General features: G+C 35.7%; 1 protein-coding gene across 3 annotated transcripts; it reads right to left on the bottom strand.

Moving 5' to 3' along the window:
• Nucleotides 1–383: 383 nt before the first annotated feature.
• On the bottom strand, nucleotides 384–16,247 carry LOC114248811 (small ribosomal subunit protein mS39). 3 transcript variants are annotated; one of them, XR_016324055.1, is made up of 16 exons: nucleotides 16,063–16,247; nucleotides 15,787–15,969; nucleotides 14,612–14,840; nucleotides 13,870–14,093; nucleotides 13,426–13,522; nucleotides 12,829–12,990; nucleotides 12,128–12,302; nucleotides 11,075–11,205; nucleotides 10,346–10,464; nucleotides 8,435–8,519; nucleotides 7,742–7,883; nucleotides 6,980–7,091; nucleotides 5,912–6,110; nucleotides 4,366–4,547; nucleotides 2,382–2,517; nucleotides 384–1,409 (listed from the first exon to the last, which is right to left on the bottom strand). XR_016324055.1 is itself a non-coding variant. In XM_089732270.1 (15 exons), the coding sequence occupies exons 1-15, from the start codon at nucleotides 16,086–16,088 to the stop codon at nucleotides 2,433–2,435; spliced, it is 2,151 nt and encodes a 716-aa protein (XP_089588396.1). In that variant the 5' UTR covers nucleotides 16,089–16,247; the 3' UTR covers nucleotides 2,374–2,432. The 3 variants fall into 3 exon arrangements, 1 of the variants encoding a protein (XP_089588396.1); XR_016324056.1 differs by having other exon boundaries at nucleotides 384–1,402; XM_089732270.1 differs by lacking the exon at nucleotides 384–1,409 and having other exon boundaries at nucleotides 2,374–2,517.
• Between the last annotated feature and the right edge of the window lie 1,303 nt (nucleotides 16,248–17,550).

Raw genomic sequence — 17,550 nt, 5'->3', positions numbered from 1 at the left:
TGAGGGTCGTGACTCCCCCCGCTGCATCATTTTCGCACATACGATCTCCCTTAATCTGCTACGATTCTTAGTTTCTTTAAAGGCATCGCGGAACTTGATGTTCAGAGAAGATTGAATTTGGTCCGACCATCTCGTGGAACTGCGTCCTTTGGGAAGTTTGCTATCTATCTCACCTGTCACCATCAGCTGTTCGAGATTGTGACCCTCTTCTAGTGATGGATTTACGCCTAGGCCCATGAGGTCCGGGCCTAGGGCGGCATGAAGGTTCGGCAAAATTTTGGAAATGTCAAAATTTTAGAGACGAAAAAAGTAAAGACAGTCTCCTTACAAAACGACTTCAGATTAATTTGTTAAAAAAAAAAGAATTATATTAAAAATATATATTTATTTATTTGTCTAATGTTTATTACTTATTTATCTGTAATGTTTATTAGTTATAATTAAATATTTAATTCTAAAGACATAAAGTTCATTTAAATTTAAATTTCATAAAATTTATTCCAACATTAAGGGCGGCTCGACAAACAGGGCCCGAGGCGGCATCAAGCCTAAATGCCCTCTTCGAGCAATTTAACACTCAACACGTAATGTATGTATTTTACCCTGCCCAATCTCGAATCTGCGAGTTTGTTCATGAAGAGCTTGTTACAACAACGATTCGATCACAATAGCAAATCGTGTTCTACAAGCACCAGCGATAAGATATTCATAGAATTGCACTCAACAATATTTACACAGTCACGAAAACAAGTACAATATATAGAATTAAGTAGAATGTTTGTTGCTTTTATAGCGGGATGTTTACTACAATTGTACCTTACGTATGACATGTAAAAGTCAGCCCACTTAGAATTGCATAATAATATTATTAATTTCGAGATGGGAGGTTTAAGGTCCATCCACGTTAGATCTCTATGGATATCCGGTCCATGATTTAAACGTTTCAAATTGTAATTAATAACATTTATGTATAACTCAAGAAACAAAAAAATAAGAAACAGTACACACACACTGTAATCAGTGTAATTTTTTGGTAGCAAAATTTTATTTTTGGAATTCGTTTTTTTTTTGTAATGACGCATTATTTGTTTTGATTTACTGTTAAGATACATTAGGTTTATTAATGAGTCAGTTGACTGCAGAGCTTTAGTGGGGATATGCGGTAACTTTCTGAGTAATACAAAGTTCTTTACACTAGTGTTTTTTTAGACGCAATTACTTTAATATTATATTTTTCGATTGCCCTATTGTTCATTCTACCCACACTCTTAGTTTCGGCACTTTTTTATTTTTATTCTAGTGACCTCGAGGGGTCATACTAGATTCACGGAGCGACGTCACGGGGCTCAAACTTGATGATGTCGCTAACACTAGCCCCAGCAACAGCAGTGCTTCGAAGTATCTATCACCTGATTGGAAACGCGACTCATTGAAAAAATGCGACGAGAAATTCAGTTGGCTGTGTCTATGGGTCAATTTACTCGCCGAGCCCTTCGTCGCAAGCAACGGGTTCGACGAGGACGGTGACCGGTGCTTGGGGTAGCTAAAAGCACCATTAATGGATCGGGAGGATCCGAAGTGCTTAGGGCGATGTCGACTCTTTACCATTCGATCCACAGGATTGGGTATATAATTTCCGGTGGCCACGAGAAAGGGGGTTTTCGTGTCATGCCACCTTCTCAAAATGATGCACTGATGCAGACTGAAATACTTACTTATGGAGTCATTTCTCCACTAATTATTTTGCACATTTATCTTTTTTTTATTGCTTAGATGGGTGGACGAGCTCACAGCCCTCCTGGTGTTAAGTGGTTACTGGAGCCCATAGACATCCACAAGGTAAATGCGCCACCCACCTTGAGATATAAGTTCTAAGGTCTCAAGTAAGTTACAACGGCTGCCCCACCCTTCAAACGAAACGCATTACTGCTTCACGGCAGAAATAGGCAGGGTGGTGGTACCCACCCGCGCAGATTCACACCTTTTTTATCGTGAATAGGTGTTGCCAATAATTCGCGGGTCAAGTCCCGGGGATACTTGGGATTCATTGGATCGAACACAGAACCAACGAATCTATTTTTGCCGAACTCAAGATTCTGATGCCGCTCAGTACTTATATGCGTGCGGGGGGTTTAGAGTTTTTTGGAGAAGGCCCAGAGGCAGAAGTCCTCTATACGCTATATCCTCAACATAAACATATTAGTCCACGATGCAATCCGCTCAGCCGAGGATAGTCCTGGAGAAAGTTATCAAGGAAGGCCGCGACCCTCGGCATTGAGGATTATCGGCGCAAGGAAACGGAGGCGAAAGTCACGGGGCACATATAACATCTAAATAAAATACTAAAACTAATGAAAGTATTAAAACACAATATTACGTACCTAAATGCATTTAATGAAGCGATCTAGTGATTACAATAATCCTAAAATAGTCTAGTCTTCATCGGATGACGATTCGGAATCACTTTCCGAACTGGTCGACGATTCTGAATCGCGTATTGCAGTTCCAGTCTTGGCTCTGTGTGAAAAATTAAGTCTTAGTTACTCTTACACAAAGTCTTAGTTACTTTACTGGTGGTAGGACCTCTTGTGAGTCCGCGGGGGTGGGTACCACCGCCCTGCCTATTTCTGCCGTGAAGCAGTAATGCGTTTCGGCTAGAAGGGTGGGACAGCTGTTGTAACTATACTTGAGACCTTAGAAATTAAATCTCAAGATGGGTGGCGCATTTACGTTGTAGATGTCTATGGGCTCCAGTAACCACTTAACACCAGGTGGGCTGTGAGCTCGTCCACCCTACTAAGCAATAAAAAAAAAGTTAATGGCTTCGAACTATCGAACTTGTGTTCTGTTTATCACAGATAAAACATTTGCTTTCATCAAATAGGGTTGTGAATATTTCAGGGTACTTTTTAACTTAATGTTACATACGGAATATCGTAGATTTCGCTAATATATTCGAAAAGGCGTAAGTAACTAATGTATTTATGAAGCATACAATGAACAACAAAAACCAACTATTGCGAGGGTTTTGCAGTCTATTAAAACTCTCTCGTAAAACAAACAACCCAAAGTTCACTGCTGCAAAGTTATGGTTACGAACTGAACGATGGAACATCCGGACGTGGGTGGATATTCGTGTTGTGACGTCATCGAGTTACAGTATACTTAATGCTAAGTAGGCTGGGAGAGCGATTACTTCCACGTTGACGATAAAAAAAATACAACCGTAAATCTATATATGAGTCGACTATTATCAAAGCCGGCAATCTGACTTTTGGATAATTATTGGTAAATCAGAAAAACGAATTATTGACTTTGTATTCCATTGGCAGTCACAAAACTCTTCGGAACGACATCTTAGATAAATAACAGGTTAACTATTAACCTTTATTTAATGCGGGTTTTGAACCATATTCTTTGAAGGAGACGATTATATTCAAATCAATTTGTATTGACATATCAATAACATTTTTTTTTTCAAATGCACAGATTGCCACCTTTGATAATAGACGACTCATATATAAAAATGAATTGCTGTTCGTTAGTCTCGCTAAAACTCGAGAACGGCTGGACCGATTTGGCTAATTTTGAAAAAATATAAAAAAAGCTCGGAATTATATAAAAACAAACAATTTTGTTTTTTCGTTGATGTATCCCCCGTCGAACGGATTCCTTTTGTTTGTTTTAAGTTTATTTTATACAAAAACTTAGGTCTATTATTTATCGATTGAGGCACTACGAAGTCTGCCGGTTCAGCTAGTAGCAAATAAATCTGTAACTTTGAGAACCTGAGCGCTCGTGAACACTTACAGAAAAATAGTGAGCATATCGACGCTTGAAAGGCAAATGTGACTAAGCGTTCACAGCAGATTAATTTAAAGTTGAAATACCTGAAAAAAATTCTATTTTAACGAATCTAGCCGTAGGATTCAATTGATGATTTTAATAGACCTAGAAATATATATTTTTTTGCGCATTAATTATGGTTATTGCCTATCATTTATGTACAAAGCAGTTATTGTCGCTTAGTCACGTTTGCCTTTTAAGCGTCGATATAGATTAGTCTGGAATGAGTGCGTATGGGAGTTTTTTTAATTTTTTTTATTGCTAGATGGGTGGATGAGCTCACAGCCCACCTGGTGTTAAGTGGTTACTGGAGCCCATAGACATCTACGACGTAAATGCGCCACCCACCTTGAGATATAAGTTCTAAGGTCTCAAGTATAGGTACAACGCCTGCCCCACCCTTCAGACCGAAACGCATTACTGCTTCACGGCAGAAATAGGCAGAGTGATGGTACCTACCCGTGCGGACTAACAAGAGGTCCTACCACAAGTAAAAGTAATGTACAAAGGAAATCTTACAAGTGATAGGAGTGGAGTACAGCGAGCGCGGCGGGGTGCAGCGAGCCCGCCAGCGCGCCCGCCGGCTCCTGCAGCAGCGCGCGCACCTCCTCCGCGGGACGGTTCAGCATCGCGCCCAGCACGCGCGCGCTCGCACCCGCCGCCTCCTCGAACCCGCACTCCGCCAGGTAAGCTACGGCCGTCTGACAGACAACATTACAATCTATACATATGAAAATGAATTGCTGTTCGTTAGTCTCGCTAAAACTCGAAAACGGCTGGACCGATTTGACTAATTTTGGTCTTGAATTATTTGTGGAAGTCCAGAGAAGGTTTAAAAGGTAGATAAATATAAAAAAGCTCGGAATGAAAAAAAAATAACAATTTTGTTTTCCCTTGATGTGTCCTCCATCGGAAGGATTCTTTTTGTTTGTTTTAAATTTATGTTATACAAAAGTTTAGGTCTTTTATTTATTGATTGAGGCACAACGAAGTCTGCCGGATCAGCTAGTCGTCCAATAAAAAATAATGTGTGGTGTCGTGGGACACCGGATAGGAACGAAGTTCCTTATTATAAAAATATTAATTTTAAGTTCTATTCGAGGTATAAAGAATATAAAACTGGAGGTTTCGCAACAACCCACGGTCATTCGGTAACGTGCGTACTTATTGTGGTACACTTAATTCACAGTTGTTTGCATAAAAGTTAGTGTATTGCGCAAACGAACGCTTTGAGATCGTGGTCAATGAATAATAAACAAATATGTTATTTTTTGTATGTTTTTACAAAGTTAGGTCGTACACTGTGTGCATTACTAATTGGTACGATATTGCAAAGTTAAGTCGTACACTGTGTGCATTACTAATAAAAACCTTACGTTACGGACGTTTTTTCCCGGTTAGGGTACCCCTCCGCATCGTCCCATAAGGAACTTCGTTCCAATAATGACTCTTTAAGAAAAGTTTTATGTCTCACCTATATATTTTTACTGGTGGTAGGACCTCTTGTGAGACCGCGCGGGTGGGTACCACCACCCTGCGTATTTCTGCCGTGAAGCAGTAATGCGTTACGGTTTGAGGCGTTATAACTATACTGAGAGCTTAGAACTTATATCTCAAGGTGGGTGGCGTATTTACGTCGTAATGTGTATGGGCTTCAGAAACCACTTTACACTAGGTAGAATGTGAGATCGTCCACTCATAAATATAAGCCACCCTAAGCAATAAAAAAAAAAATCCTTTGGCGTTGAAAAACTTATGTTTTTGAATTTTACCAAAAATATTTACAATAAATTGCTAATAGAAACTAATTTGAAAAAAATTGATGGAAAATCATGAACGAGTTCAATTGAAACAATAATAAATAATTATATTTTTTTTCAAACCGAAATGCATTGCTGCTTCACGGCAGAAATAGGCAGGGTTGTAGTACCTACTCGTGCGAACTCATAAGATGTCCTACCACCAGTAATTACGCAAACAATAATTTTGCGGGTTTTGATTTTTCTTACACGATATTATTCCTTCACCGTGGAAGTCAATCTTGAACAATTTATGATACACTTACAGCAGCTATTTCTAGTTTTCCCATAGAGGCAGCCTTCTCGGCTAAGGTTGATATAGCTTCTGGCTTAGATGGAACTCCGGTGGCTTGCTCCTGTTTTAATTTATTGAGTGCAGTTTCCACACTGGTCCAGCGTTCGGAAGATTTATCTGACACGTCGGACAATAGCTCGATGATGTTCGCAAGTGCTGTCGCGGATAACCTGTATCGTAAAAGATTTGAGTCTATTCATTTTTTCAGAAAACGATTGTATTGTTCGACGAATGAATTAGTCTGTTTGAGATTTATGTTATGTATCACTACATAGTATAAAACAAAGTCGCTTTCTCTGTCCCTATATCTATCCCTATGTATGCTTAAATCTTTAAAACTACGCAACGGATTTGGATGCGTTTTTTTTTAATAGATAGAGTGATTGAAGAGGAAGGTTTATATTTATTTTATAATAACATCGATTAAATAGTGGAGAAATTAATAATAAATTACAGTTTCCGAAGCGAAGCGAGGGCGGGTCGCTAGTAATAAGGCAATTGCTTAAACAACTTAAAGGGCAGGATACTAATTTATACATTATTACCATAGACCTCGAAATAAACATATACAGGGTATTTTATAACATATATAGGGTATATACAGGGTGTTTTAAAACCAAATCCGGAAAATTCAGAATTAGGTTTATCAGCATTACTTATAGTAAAAGTTTCAGGCTCGGCCTAGCTAAAGCATTAAGTAGAGGAAGTTATATTTTAGATTTTTTGTGTTATACACTATGTGTGAAATCAGCTGACACGCTGATCTAAATATTAGATAAATGTACTTTTACAAATTTTCTCCTCTGCTTGTTAATAATTTTAGTATTTGTTTATTTCGTATTTAACGACAATTTCGTTCAGTGGTAATTTTTTATTTTGGAAAAATGTTAGTTTTGCCATATTTAACAAGTAATAATTTACAAAAAAATCAGTACATTCAATAAATCTAAATCTTGAGCTGTTTATTGGTATATAACATTCAAACTTGGATATTGTTAGCTCAATTTAAAATACATATACTGACTCTAAATGTACATACTTTTGTGAGACCGGTGATCTCTGGTCTCTGGATTCATCTCTTTGTTCTAAAGTCTCTCCATGTTTCAATATACTTTCAGCTGCTGATCGTATTTTCTCTTTTACATCTTCCTCTAAAAGAGTTAAAAAAAACACTTAGTTATTTAGTCAGCTTTGTGTGCGCAACACACATGTACAATGAAAAGTTTCAGAATTCAATGCTCAGTGAGACAGTCCTATTTGTTCTAGTTCTTATCATATAGCGATTTAATAATGTTTTAGAAATTTTGCGTGATGTGTAATAGATACATATATTTGGAAAAAAGGAAACCCTTTAATTCTTAGCCAATCCTTATCAGTGGAAAGTTTTTACAATTTAAAAGTGCATGTAAAGGGCTTGTTTAATATAGTAAAAAAACAGATTATTAACTCTGTTGTATATTTAATGAGATACGTACTTAGCATGTCATTACAATCTTTCACAATGTGAGAATAAACTCGTATTTTCAAAATCAAACCAGCATAATTTATCCCTAATTAATTCGTGGTTTACATTACGTTAAATTTTGCCTATTTCTGCCGCGAATATGTCGCGCGTTCTAGATTAATGGTTCAGACAGCTGCTACATCATATATTCGAGACTTTAACCATATGTATCAAGGTGGATTCGGATATAGACTTCCTTATGTACATAAATTCCGATAACTACTTGAGACTAGATTGGCTCTGAGTTCGTTTTCCTATCCAGAGTTCTAAAATAAGTAAGAATGTATTGTAACTCACCCTGATACTCGTAACAATTACATAAAGCTGAGAGCAGCCTTTCTACGAGTTTGGTTCGTTTCGCGTGTCCGAACACTATGATCTGGGACCACGCCTGTGCCAGTCGGTCGCCCGCGCCTGCCACTTCTAATGTCCTTATGATCTGTGGTTTTTCAATAAACATTTTTTTTAAGACGTTATGATTAAAAAAAAGGCACTTTGCAGTTTATTTTAAGATGGATTACAAATTTTGTGATGAAACCATAATTAGTAATAATAACCATAAATAATAATTAGACGGCCGTCTGGTGTAGTTGTAAGTGACATGGTCACTACACAAGGGGGTCGCGGGTTCGAATCCAGCCAAGGGAAAATATTTGTATGATAATTATAAAATGTCTTTTCCAGGGTTATGGATGTATATTAAATATGTGTAGGTGTAGGTGTTATCTGGTACCTGTAACACAAGTTCTTTACGAACTTAGCACGGGACCAGTTAACGTGGTGTGGTTGTTAGTAAAATTTTGTTTATTATTTATTTATTTAAAAAAAAAACTATGTAATAATTGATATCTTTGTTTCAGTATGTAAATTATGTTATATTTTTAGAAATCAACATTAAAAAAATTACTTAGCCCCTTAATGATTTGTTAAATACTTGAAATCTACAGGTGCCGAATATCATAGCTTCATACTCGTTATTTATTGACATACCTCTTCCATTACCGATGGTTCCGGTATATAAATATTTGGTATTAGCGTATCTAAATATTCGGTTGCTTTCTCGAATGGTGCATGCCTGTAAGCAAAAGTAAACCAGCAAAGCTAAAGTAAAGCAAAAATTAGGACATCTTATACTGGTGGTAGGTAACAACATCCTGCCTATTTCTGCCTTGAAGTAGTAATGCGTTTCAGTTTGAAGGGTGGGGCAGCCCTTATAACTATGCTGAAAATTTACCTTGTAGAAATCTATGGACTCCAGTATCCACTTAACACCAGATGGGCTGTGAGCTCGTCCACCCATCCATGGAATAAAAAATAAATAAATAAAAAAACAGCTCAAAGTGTGGATGTTCTCACGGCATCAATATCCTCGGTTCTCTTTTTATTACTACATTTTTTAATAATAGGGCGCATTTATCAGTCAGCGCCATCGATATATTACCACTATAGGATATAGATCCCGCGTAAGGGCGTCAAAAGTGGCCTAACAAAACAGTGCTTAGATTCATATTAAGCACTGTTTTGCCGTCAGTGTCACGCCGACCGTCGAGGGGAACGATGCCAAAATGCGCTGTAAAAAGTTGTAAAAATAACACGCTTACAAAGAGAAAACAACATGGGATTTAGTATTTTTGGTAAGTTTTATAATTTTTACTAATATAGATGGTGATAAACATTTGAAATAAATTAGTTATTCTTTCCAAATTAGTACTTCAAGAAATTAAATCCTATTATTTTGCTTCGCAGTTGTCTCTTTCGCACACATCTTAACTTTTACATGCAAGACAAGGATGTAATAGAGCTATTTCAGAACAAGTGTAGCGGAGTCACCTAATTTTTTATTTTTTATTTTCGTTTGTGCAGACCATTTTACCGAATCTGACATGATTTCATAAATAAAACAATTTGATGTGGATTATGTTGTTGTGGTTTAAAAAACTCTTACCCATTTTTTCCACCCCCCATTTACAATACATACATACATACATACATTTTATTTTATTTTTTTAACAATCACGCCACGTTAACTGGTCCCGTGGTAAGTTCGTAAAGAACTTGTGTTACATGTACCAGATAACGGATATAAATGTAATATTATTATTATACACATACATATATTTAATATACATCCATAACCCTGGAAAAGACATATTTATATTTATCATACAAATATCTTCCCTTGGCGGGATTCGAACCCGCGACCCCCTTGTGTAGTGACCATGTCACTTACCACTACACCAGACGGCCGTTTATAGCTATAGACAATATAGCTAACTAAGGTATAATGATCTATAGTTATACAATATTTGTTGTTAATCATTAGGAATGAAATTGAAAAAATTGAAGAAATTGAATGAATATGAATTAAAAATACATAATAAAAAATAAATTTCCTCAAATTATTCTTACAAAAAAAGTACAAAACGTGACTCCGTAATACTCTGTTTGGAGCAGTGAAGTCTTCATATCGTAAATTTCAAATGGCGTAAGTAAAATGTATTCCGTAAATCTCTGCTTTATTTTTAACAAAAAAAGGTTCAATTTGGAACAAAAGTTATTGTAAATTTCAATCTCTGTCATTCATGGCGTCAGGTCGTAAGTGAATGTTAAAACAATCTAAACTGCACTTTATTGCTTGGGAAAAAAGCATAGTTTAGGTTACAATTATTATACGTTTACTTCGTTTTTTTTCGTTTGATGGTATAGTCAGATTAGTTAGTCGATGCCATATTTGTGTTTTGTTTTTGTTTGTGAGGCGTTATCTAGTGGTAATATATCGATGGCCCGCACGATTAAGAATCACACTTCTGCCTATTTCTACAGCAGAGCAGTCCGATAAGGAGTCCAGTTGTTTACACTTTACTTCGGTTTGTTAAAATTGTAAAAAAATATGTTAAATACCTGCAAGCGACAGTTACTAGATGTCTGTAGTATATGCTCTCCTTGTAGGCGTCGCCTACTAATTTATAGTTATTGTTTCTCATAAGTAAAGCGTGGACTCTTTCTGCCATGTTTATATCCTAAAACATTAACAAGGGTTTATTTTAATTAAGAAGAAAACTTCACGAGAAATTGAATCATCACTGGCCTGATTGGCAAGACGGCCTGTTTGTTTCATGTAGTAATTTAATTCGTCGTTGTCTAATAGATAAGACGTCCGGTGTACACATATCAAGCGATGCGTATATGGTGGTGTTAGAATCTCGCAGACAGGTACCGATTTTATATCTAATGAAACATGTATTTAATACGTGCGCACGAATTATTTCTACGATCGACGATAAGAAGTTATATGCTTTGCGTAATGACTATCCAATAGAAATATTGATCTCAAGCGTCAAGGTGGATAGCAGCGTTCACGTTATAATAACTATGGGTTCCGGTATCCACTCAACATCGGTTGAGCTGTGAGCTCGATCATTCTTATATGCAACAAAAAAACTTGAATACCACCACAGTAACCTTCAAGTTTTAATCCGCGAGACGATTCATATTTTTCATATTATGTCTCATACAAAGCTCATAGAATTAAAACTGTTCATATAAGTAACAAGCGTTCTAATTTCACGCTGCCCTATTTTTCGTTACATCTGATGTTACGTATTTAATAGAGCCTAAATCTAACGTCACCTGTAAATGATCACTGCACACGCCCATTGCAGTAATAAAGAAATTCGTGTCTGTTGGTTCATTCACTTCTAAACGTTCTCTGCTCTCCAAATCAGTGAGGATCTTCGATAGAATATTATTACGGGGCCCTCCTGAAATTCGATATTTTAATTAGATCTTTAATCATAGTATGTTTTTATTTATCTATTTACATACAATTGAATTTTTATATGAAACTAGTTTTCTTTTCAATTCTAAATTATTGTTCAGTTCCAAGAATTAGAATAGGTCAATGAGAAAGTTTTTTTTGTTTTTTTTTTGTTTACGAATATAGACAAACCAGTTGTCGTTAAGCCGTCAGTCTCAATTACAAAAGTAGGAATGCTTCATCGCACAAAAGTGCATAATTCTAGTATCGATTTGTAGGGGCATACAAACTGGTCCTATGTAGTAAATTTTCTCAGGGATTTATATTTCCATTGATGTTATCTGATATCTCTTATTCATGAAAATCGTTTTGGCTACATATTGTTCGTCATGTTTTGGGTTTTTGAAGTATTGAAGTCCTTAACTTAATCTTTTAATAAGAATAAAGCTCTCTCAATCTCCAGGAAACATTTATGGTCTATGCGAAGTCCGGTTATACTGAACTAGTGAGACCTAGTCACCCTCTGCTATAACTCTCGTTTAATGTGTGTGATAGATGTGTTAAGCATATATAAGCCTCGTATGTGAATGGCGCTATGACAGAAAGCGCTATGACAGAAACTTTCTCTGAAGTGCCAACAACAACTGTATCAAGTTTCATCAAAATTAAAAGAATGCCTTAGCAATGAATGAACGTGCATACATAAAAGAAAACATTAATTTTAATCCTTACAAAATGAAATAATATCAATCGATAAAACTTTTAGTTAGAAAAAGCATATCTGCATCTTCAGAACTACATCAAAATTTTTTCCTCATGAACTATCTATTTTAAACTTCAGTGGAAGGTACAATTGTAAAGTATTTAGATTACAACATAACTTCTGCATAGTGTTAAATATTGGTAATGACCATGTGAGTACTTACTTTCTTTACAGAACAAGCAGACTAAATAATAATAAGCAGAGAGTCCAGGTTGGATGCCAAGCTCTCTGAATTCAGCAACTAATTGCATTGCCAAATTTTGTAATTGTATGCCGCCACCCCACACAGATATAGAACGGAGACAAGCACTCAATGTCTCAATATTTGGCGAGAGACCCTGGAATTTTAAGGATGTTTAAAAATATACCTATCCAAGGACTCCATGCAAAATTCACATAAATAAAGTAGATAATATAAATTTAGATAAAGTTGAGAGAGTGAACATGTATAAAGAAAGCGCTTATTCATTATTTAAGCAGAAGATAATTAACATATTTATTACTAGGTTTTGAATTTTCAGTAAGCCATAATATTAATGTTGATCATATTATGCATGAATGTAAATATGAGCTACTGCAATTTATCTTGCAAGTGAAGATATTGTGCAATAGGATGCACAGTAGACGTTGCATATTCTGTCTACTAAATTGTTACAGTCTATTGTTTTTTGGTGTCCAAAGTAGCTGTAATCATTGCCAACCTCCACTAGGGTGGAAGGTTTGCTCTGGGTTTGGTAGCTTGTTCACAATGGCTTATTGTTATATTTTAAGCTATTTTACTTAAGTTTAATTGTCTCTATAGGTCACAAAAAGCTCAGATATACAATGTGAAATAAAACTTCGGTATAAATATACAACACAAACCTGTTCTTTCATTTGCATTAGTGTCGATTTAAGGGCTTCTATCCGTAAGGTAGCACCTTCTCTCAAGAACCCTATACATCCCAGTAAAGCATTGTATACCCCAGTCGACAATGGTATGCCCTTTTCAATTGCTTCCTGAGAGAGTTCATAAGCTCTTTCTGCCTGTATCAACCAATTTTAAATTTCAAGCTATTGCATTGATGTAGCAACTAGCACATAAATAAAATGTTGATGAATAACATGAAGATGTAAAGTTTCATAGTCAGTCAGTTTCACAGTAAAGCTTAAGGTCACTATTTAGAATATGCTCATTATTCAGAATGTGGGATAAAACCGTTTATGTATAATAGTTTTAGTTATGTATAAGAATCGAAACCAATTAAAATATTAAGTTTTAGATTTATAATTACAAACATTTAATTTTCATCTTAAATTTGTTTTAATAAGTTTAAATTTAAAGTGCATGTTGAAACATTATGAAACCCCAGAAAATACTACATGTTGCTAATCTTTAACATGCATAATAAGCACATGCATAATAAGCACATGCTTTACGTAATTGGAATCTTCCATTTTAAATATTCAATAATACTTTACCTGATAGTATTTTGCCATTCCTTGTATGATTGCACAGTATGCTTCTGGACTTTTTGGTTCCATTGATGTAAAAATTGTATCTGCCAAACTTCCCAATCTGGAATTATGTTATTTCGTTTCAGATTTACATTGTGTTAGATATGTTTCGTAAATTACATAATAAACTTCATATCGGCATATTTTTTTTGTTGTTGCTTAGATGGGTGGACGAGCTCACAGCGCACCTGGTGTTAAGTGGTTACTGGAGCCCATAGACATCTACAACGTAAATGCGCCGCCCACCTTGAGACATAAGTTCTAAGGTCTCAGGTATAGTTACAACGGCTGCCCCACCCTTCAAACCGAAACGCATTACTGCTTCACGGCAGAAAGAATAAAACGGCAAAAGAATAAAAAATAAAAGAAAAAGAAACTTCAATAACTCAATAATCTTTCTTTATTGACCTCCAAGTAGCTGCTTGTCGTTCTCTAGTGTTTGCTGAAAACCATCTCTCTTCTAACCATTCCACAGAATCAGGCTCCTTTTCATTATAGAAACACAGAAGTTGCAACAACTGCAGTTTCAGATCATCACTCACTCCTTGACTCCCGCCAAGTAACTGATATACTTTAATTGAGTCTTCAATGAGAGCATTTTGGATTGTATACATTAGATCTTCTTCAGTTACCTGAAGAAGTAATAATAATGTATTACATTTTTTATTTTTGTTTGTGTGTAATTTTACTCTATTAAAGATGTTTCTTAATGTTAGTAGTTTCAACAGTTCTGTTAATAAGTATGTAAGTATATTATGCACTACATGACATGATAAACAAAGTGAAACCATTCCACCTAGTGTATGTAGACCGCAACTACTCGTCAAACATTAGCTCGCTTCGGGTGATGTGCTTCGGCAAAGTCGAGATGTCATCATAAGGATTGAATCGAAAGGCATGTTGTTCATGACTTAGGAAATGTGAAGACCTCTTGGAACTGTCATACTGTTCTGTTCAGTGCATTGCTATTTTTTTATTTTATAAGCTCTTCTACATAGTCATATCTATTAAAATTTACTTTTGTGATTGAAACAGAATATCATTGTAAGACTACTCACAGTAATTCTGCAACTAGTACAAGAAATTAAGACATGACAAATTTGTTCTTTTCCTTTTCTTTTAATATGATTATTCAGAAAATTTATCTTACCTTGCTTTCATCATTATAAATCGGTTTGGGCGAGAAAGCCTCAATTTTTGGATCAGCATTATAGTAAGGTGTTTTTTTCCTTAGCGGAGGATCCCAGATTCTTGTTGTAAACAAATCTGCATGTTCATCTCTAATCCATATTGCTGCTTTTCGACCGGCTTCAGCTGCCAGTGCATAAGCTCTCTTACGATAATTTGATAATGGTATTAAATATGGATCATCATGGTACCTGTAAATAGTTCTTTTTGTTTTAACAATGTATGGAGATATTAAAAAAAAATGCAATATTTGTTGAAGTTTTTCTACTTTTTTCTGTAACTAATACTAATATAATACATGTAGCAACCGCTTTGAGATAGCATCAGCTTGTTACTTTTTCTGCTTTAAACTCTAAAATTCATTAGAATTTTTGTAGGTTTCATTTCAAATCAATAATATTCATATAAATACATACAATACAAACAATACTGTAATAAATGGTAATTGTTCTTCTTTTTTGCAAATAGTACAAGGTTTTTAGCGTATTGTTAGTAGGCTAAATAATAAGATCCTTTTGATAAGAGATTTTAATGCCTCCCCTTTCTAGTCATCTTTTTAAAGCTGTGCATAGACTGCAAACTCTATATCTATCTCATATTAAAAGTTTTAAGAGGCTATTAAGTAATATGAAAATGTCAATACCACTTTGAAACATGACTTAAGATTAAAATGTAATAGTATTCTTATATAACAGATCTCTTACCTTCTAAGCCTAAATTTATGCAAGAAATAAATAAGTACCTACTCATATGCCCAGTGCAGTTAACTGCAATAAAACTAAAAAACTTTCTGTTTAAGGTACATGATATTATACCTATCAGGGAAGTTATGTAAGGTATTTACTTAGAATTGGTACTTGTCTTGCCTTTCACTTGATACAAGTATTCCAGATAGCTTCTCCGTTGAGTTTCAATATCATCAAAATAGTACTGAGCATTTCTAGTTTGGCAATGTTTTACTTACTTATTTTATTTGGATATGATTAGGATTTGTAAATTACTGTATCATTTAATTCAAATAAATTATAAAGGTCCATCATATGGTTTTGTATCCTGAGAAGATTGTAAACTTATCTGGTAACAAATATCGAGGTACTGTAAATGTAATAGGTAGCGCACAAAAATTGCAGTACTAACTTGTAATGTGCAGCTGTAGGATCAATTCCAACAGTGGTGGACAAAGCTTGAAGTATATCCGTTGGCCCTCTTTGTATGCGAACCGGCGGTGATATACCATCACTAGAGGCACCACTTTGTGGAGTTTTCTGACTTTCGATACTTACCAAGGATCGACATAAACATTTAATTTTTGAAATCTGTCTGTAATCAGATAATTTACCAAATATTGTTATAGAAAATTTACAATTCCAGGACACACTTAAAATTTTATAACCTTTCATTTACATTGCTTACCTCGTAATTACTATATTGGAATACATCTTACTATTGAAAGTTTACTGGTTTAGAAAAGATAATTTAAAATGAAAGTAGAAATCATGAATTATTATTAATAAAGCACAATTCTAAGAAATTAAAAACAATCAACAATGCGAAAAGTCTACAATATGTAGCAGTTCCATTTTTCCAACACGAAAGGCAAAGGTATCACACCATAAAGTCTAATCTTTCATATTTTTTCTGTTCCGTGAAAATTGGGCCAAAAATTTTAAGAATGAAATAAGGTGAATTTAATTTATTTGAGAGTGTAATGAAATAAGATGAAATTAAATGAAACCAGTCCCGTAAAGTCTATACTACATTTTTTTCTATTCTAGAGATGGGTGGACAATCTCACAGCCCACCTCAGGTTTTGAAAAGCTAACGTGTATTGTTTCTGAACAGTTGTATACGTTGATCTCTAATATCTATTTAGTCTGTGCCAAAGAATACTGTTTTTGTGCTGTAGCGGTCGATAGTGAGGCTCTCGCGGATCGCTTGGAACCTCTGGGTCTACGGAGGGACTTCGGTTCTCTCTGTGTTTTATACCGTATGGTCCATGGGGAATGCTCTCAGGAATTATTCGAGATGATCCCCTCATCTCCTTTTTATCATCGCACCTCCCGCCATCGGAGCAGAGTTCATCAATATTATCTGGAACCGCTGCGTTCATCGACAGTGCGTTTCCAAAGATCTTTTTTGCCACGTACTATCCGGCTTTGGAATGAACTCCCCTCTACGGTGTTTTCCGAGCGCTATGACATGTCCTTCTTCAAACGAGGCTTGCGGAGAGTACTTTATGGTAGACAGCGGCTTGGCTCTGCCCCTGGCATTGCTGACGTCCATGCGCAACGGTGACCACTTACCATCAGGTGACTACAATGGCAATAAAAAAAAAACGGTTAAAATTTTTGGTGGGAACAGGAGGAGCGAAGTTGAGTGGATTGTTATAATTTGATAATTTAGTGTTTCTTTAAATTTAAAGTTATCATAGCGGTGGTTTATTAGCTGTTTAGTAAGTGTGAAAGTTCACAAAAGTGGGAAAATGAAACCAAGCCGCTGGACGTAGCTTCTCGGGATCGTACAAAGTGTCTACTGAAAAAAATTCAGTAAATAATCACCGTTTCACTGAGACTTTCATTTTATGTCATCTCGTTTCATTTAATTTTATCCTAATTGATTAATGTTTCAAAGTATTAAATTTTATTACATTTCTCTCCACATCGTTTTCTAAAAATCAGAAAGTACAGAAGAACAAGCTGTATAGTACGATCTTTGTTTTTCACGTCATTACGGATCCTCCCGATCCATTAACGGTGCTTTTAGGTACCTCAAGCACCAGTCACCGTTCTCGCCGAACCCGTCGCTTTCGACGAAGTGCTCGACGAGTGAATTAGACCCGTACACACAGCCCACTGAGTTTCTCGCCTTCTCCTCGGATCTTCTCAGTGGGTCGCGTTTCCG

The sequence above is a fragment of the Bombyx mandarina genome, chromosome 13 (assembly GCF_030267445.1).
Source record: "Bombyx mandarina strain Sakado chromosome 13, ASM3026744v2".
NCBI lineage: Eukaryota > Metazoa > Arthropoda > Insecta > Lepidoptera > Bombycidae > Bombyx > Bombyx mandarina.
Note: the sequence above shows the minus strand (reverse complement) of the source record. Positions and strands in the feature narration are given on the sequence as shown.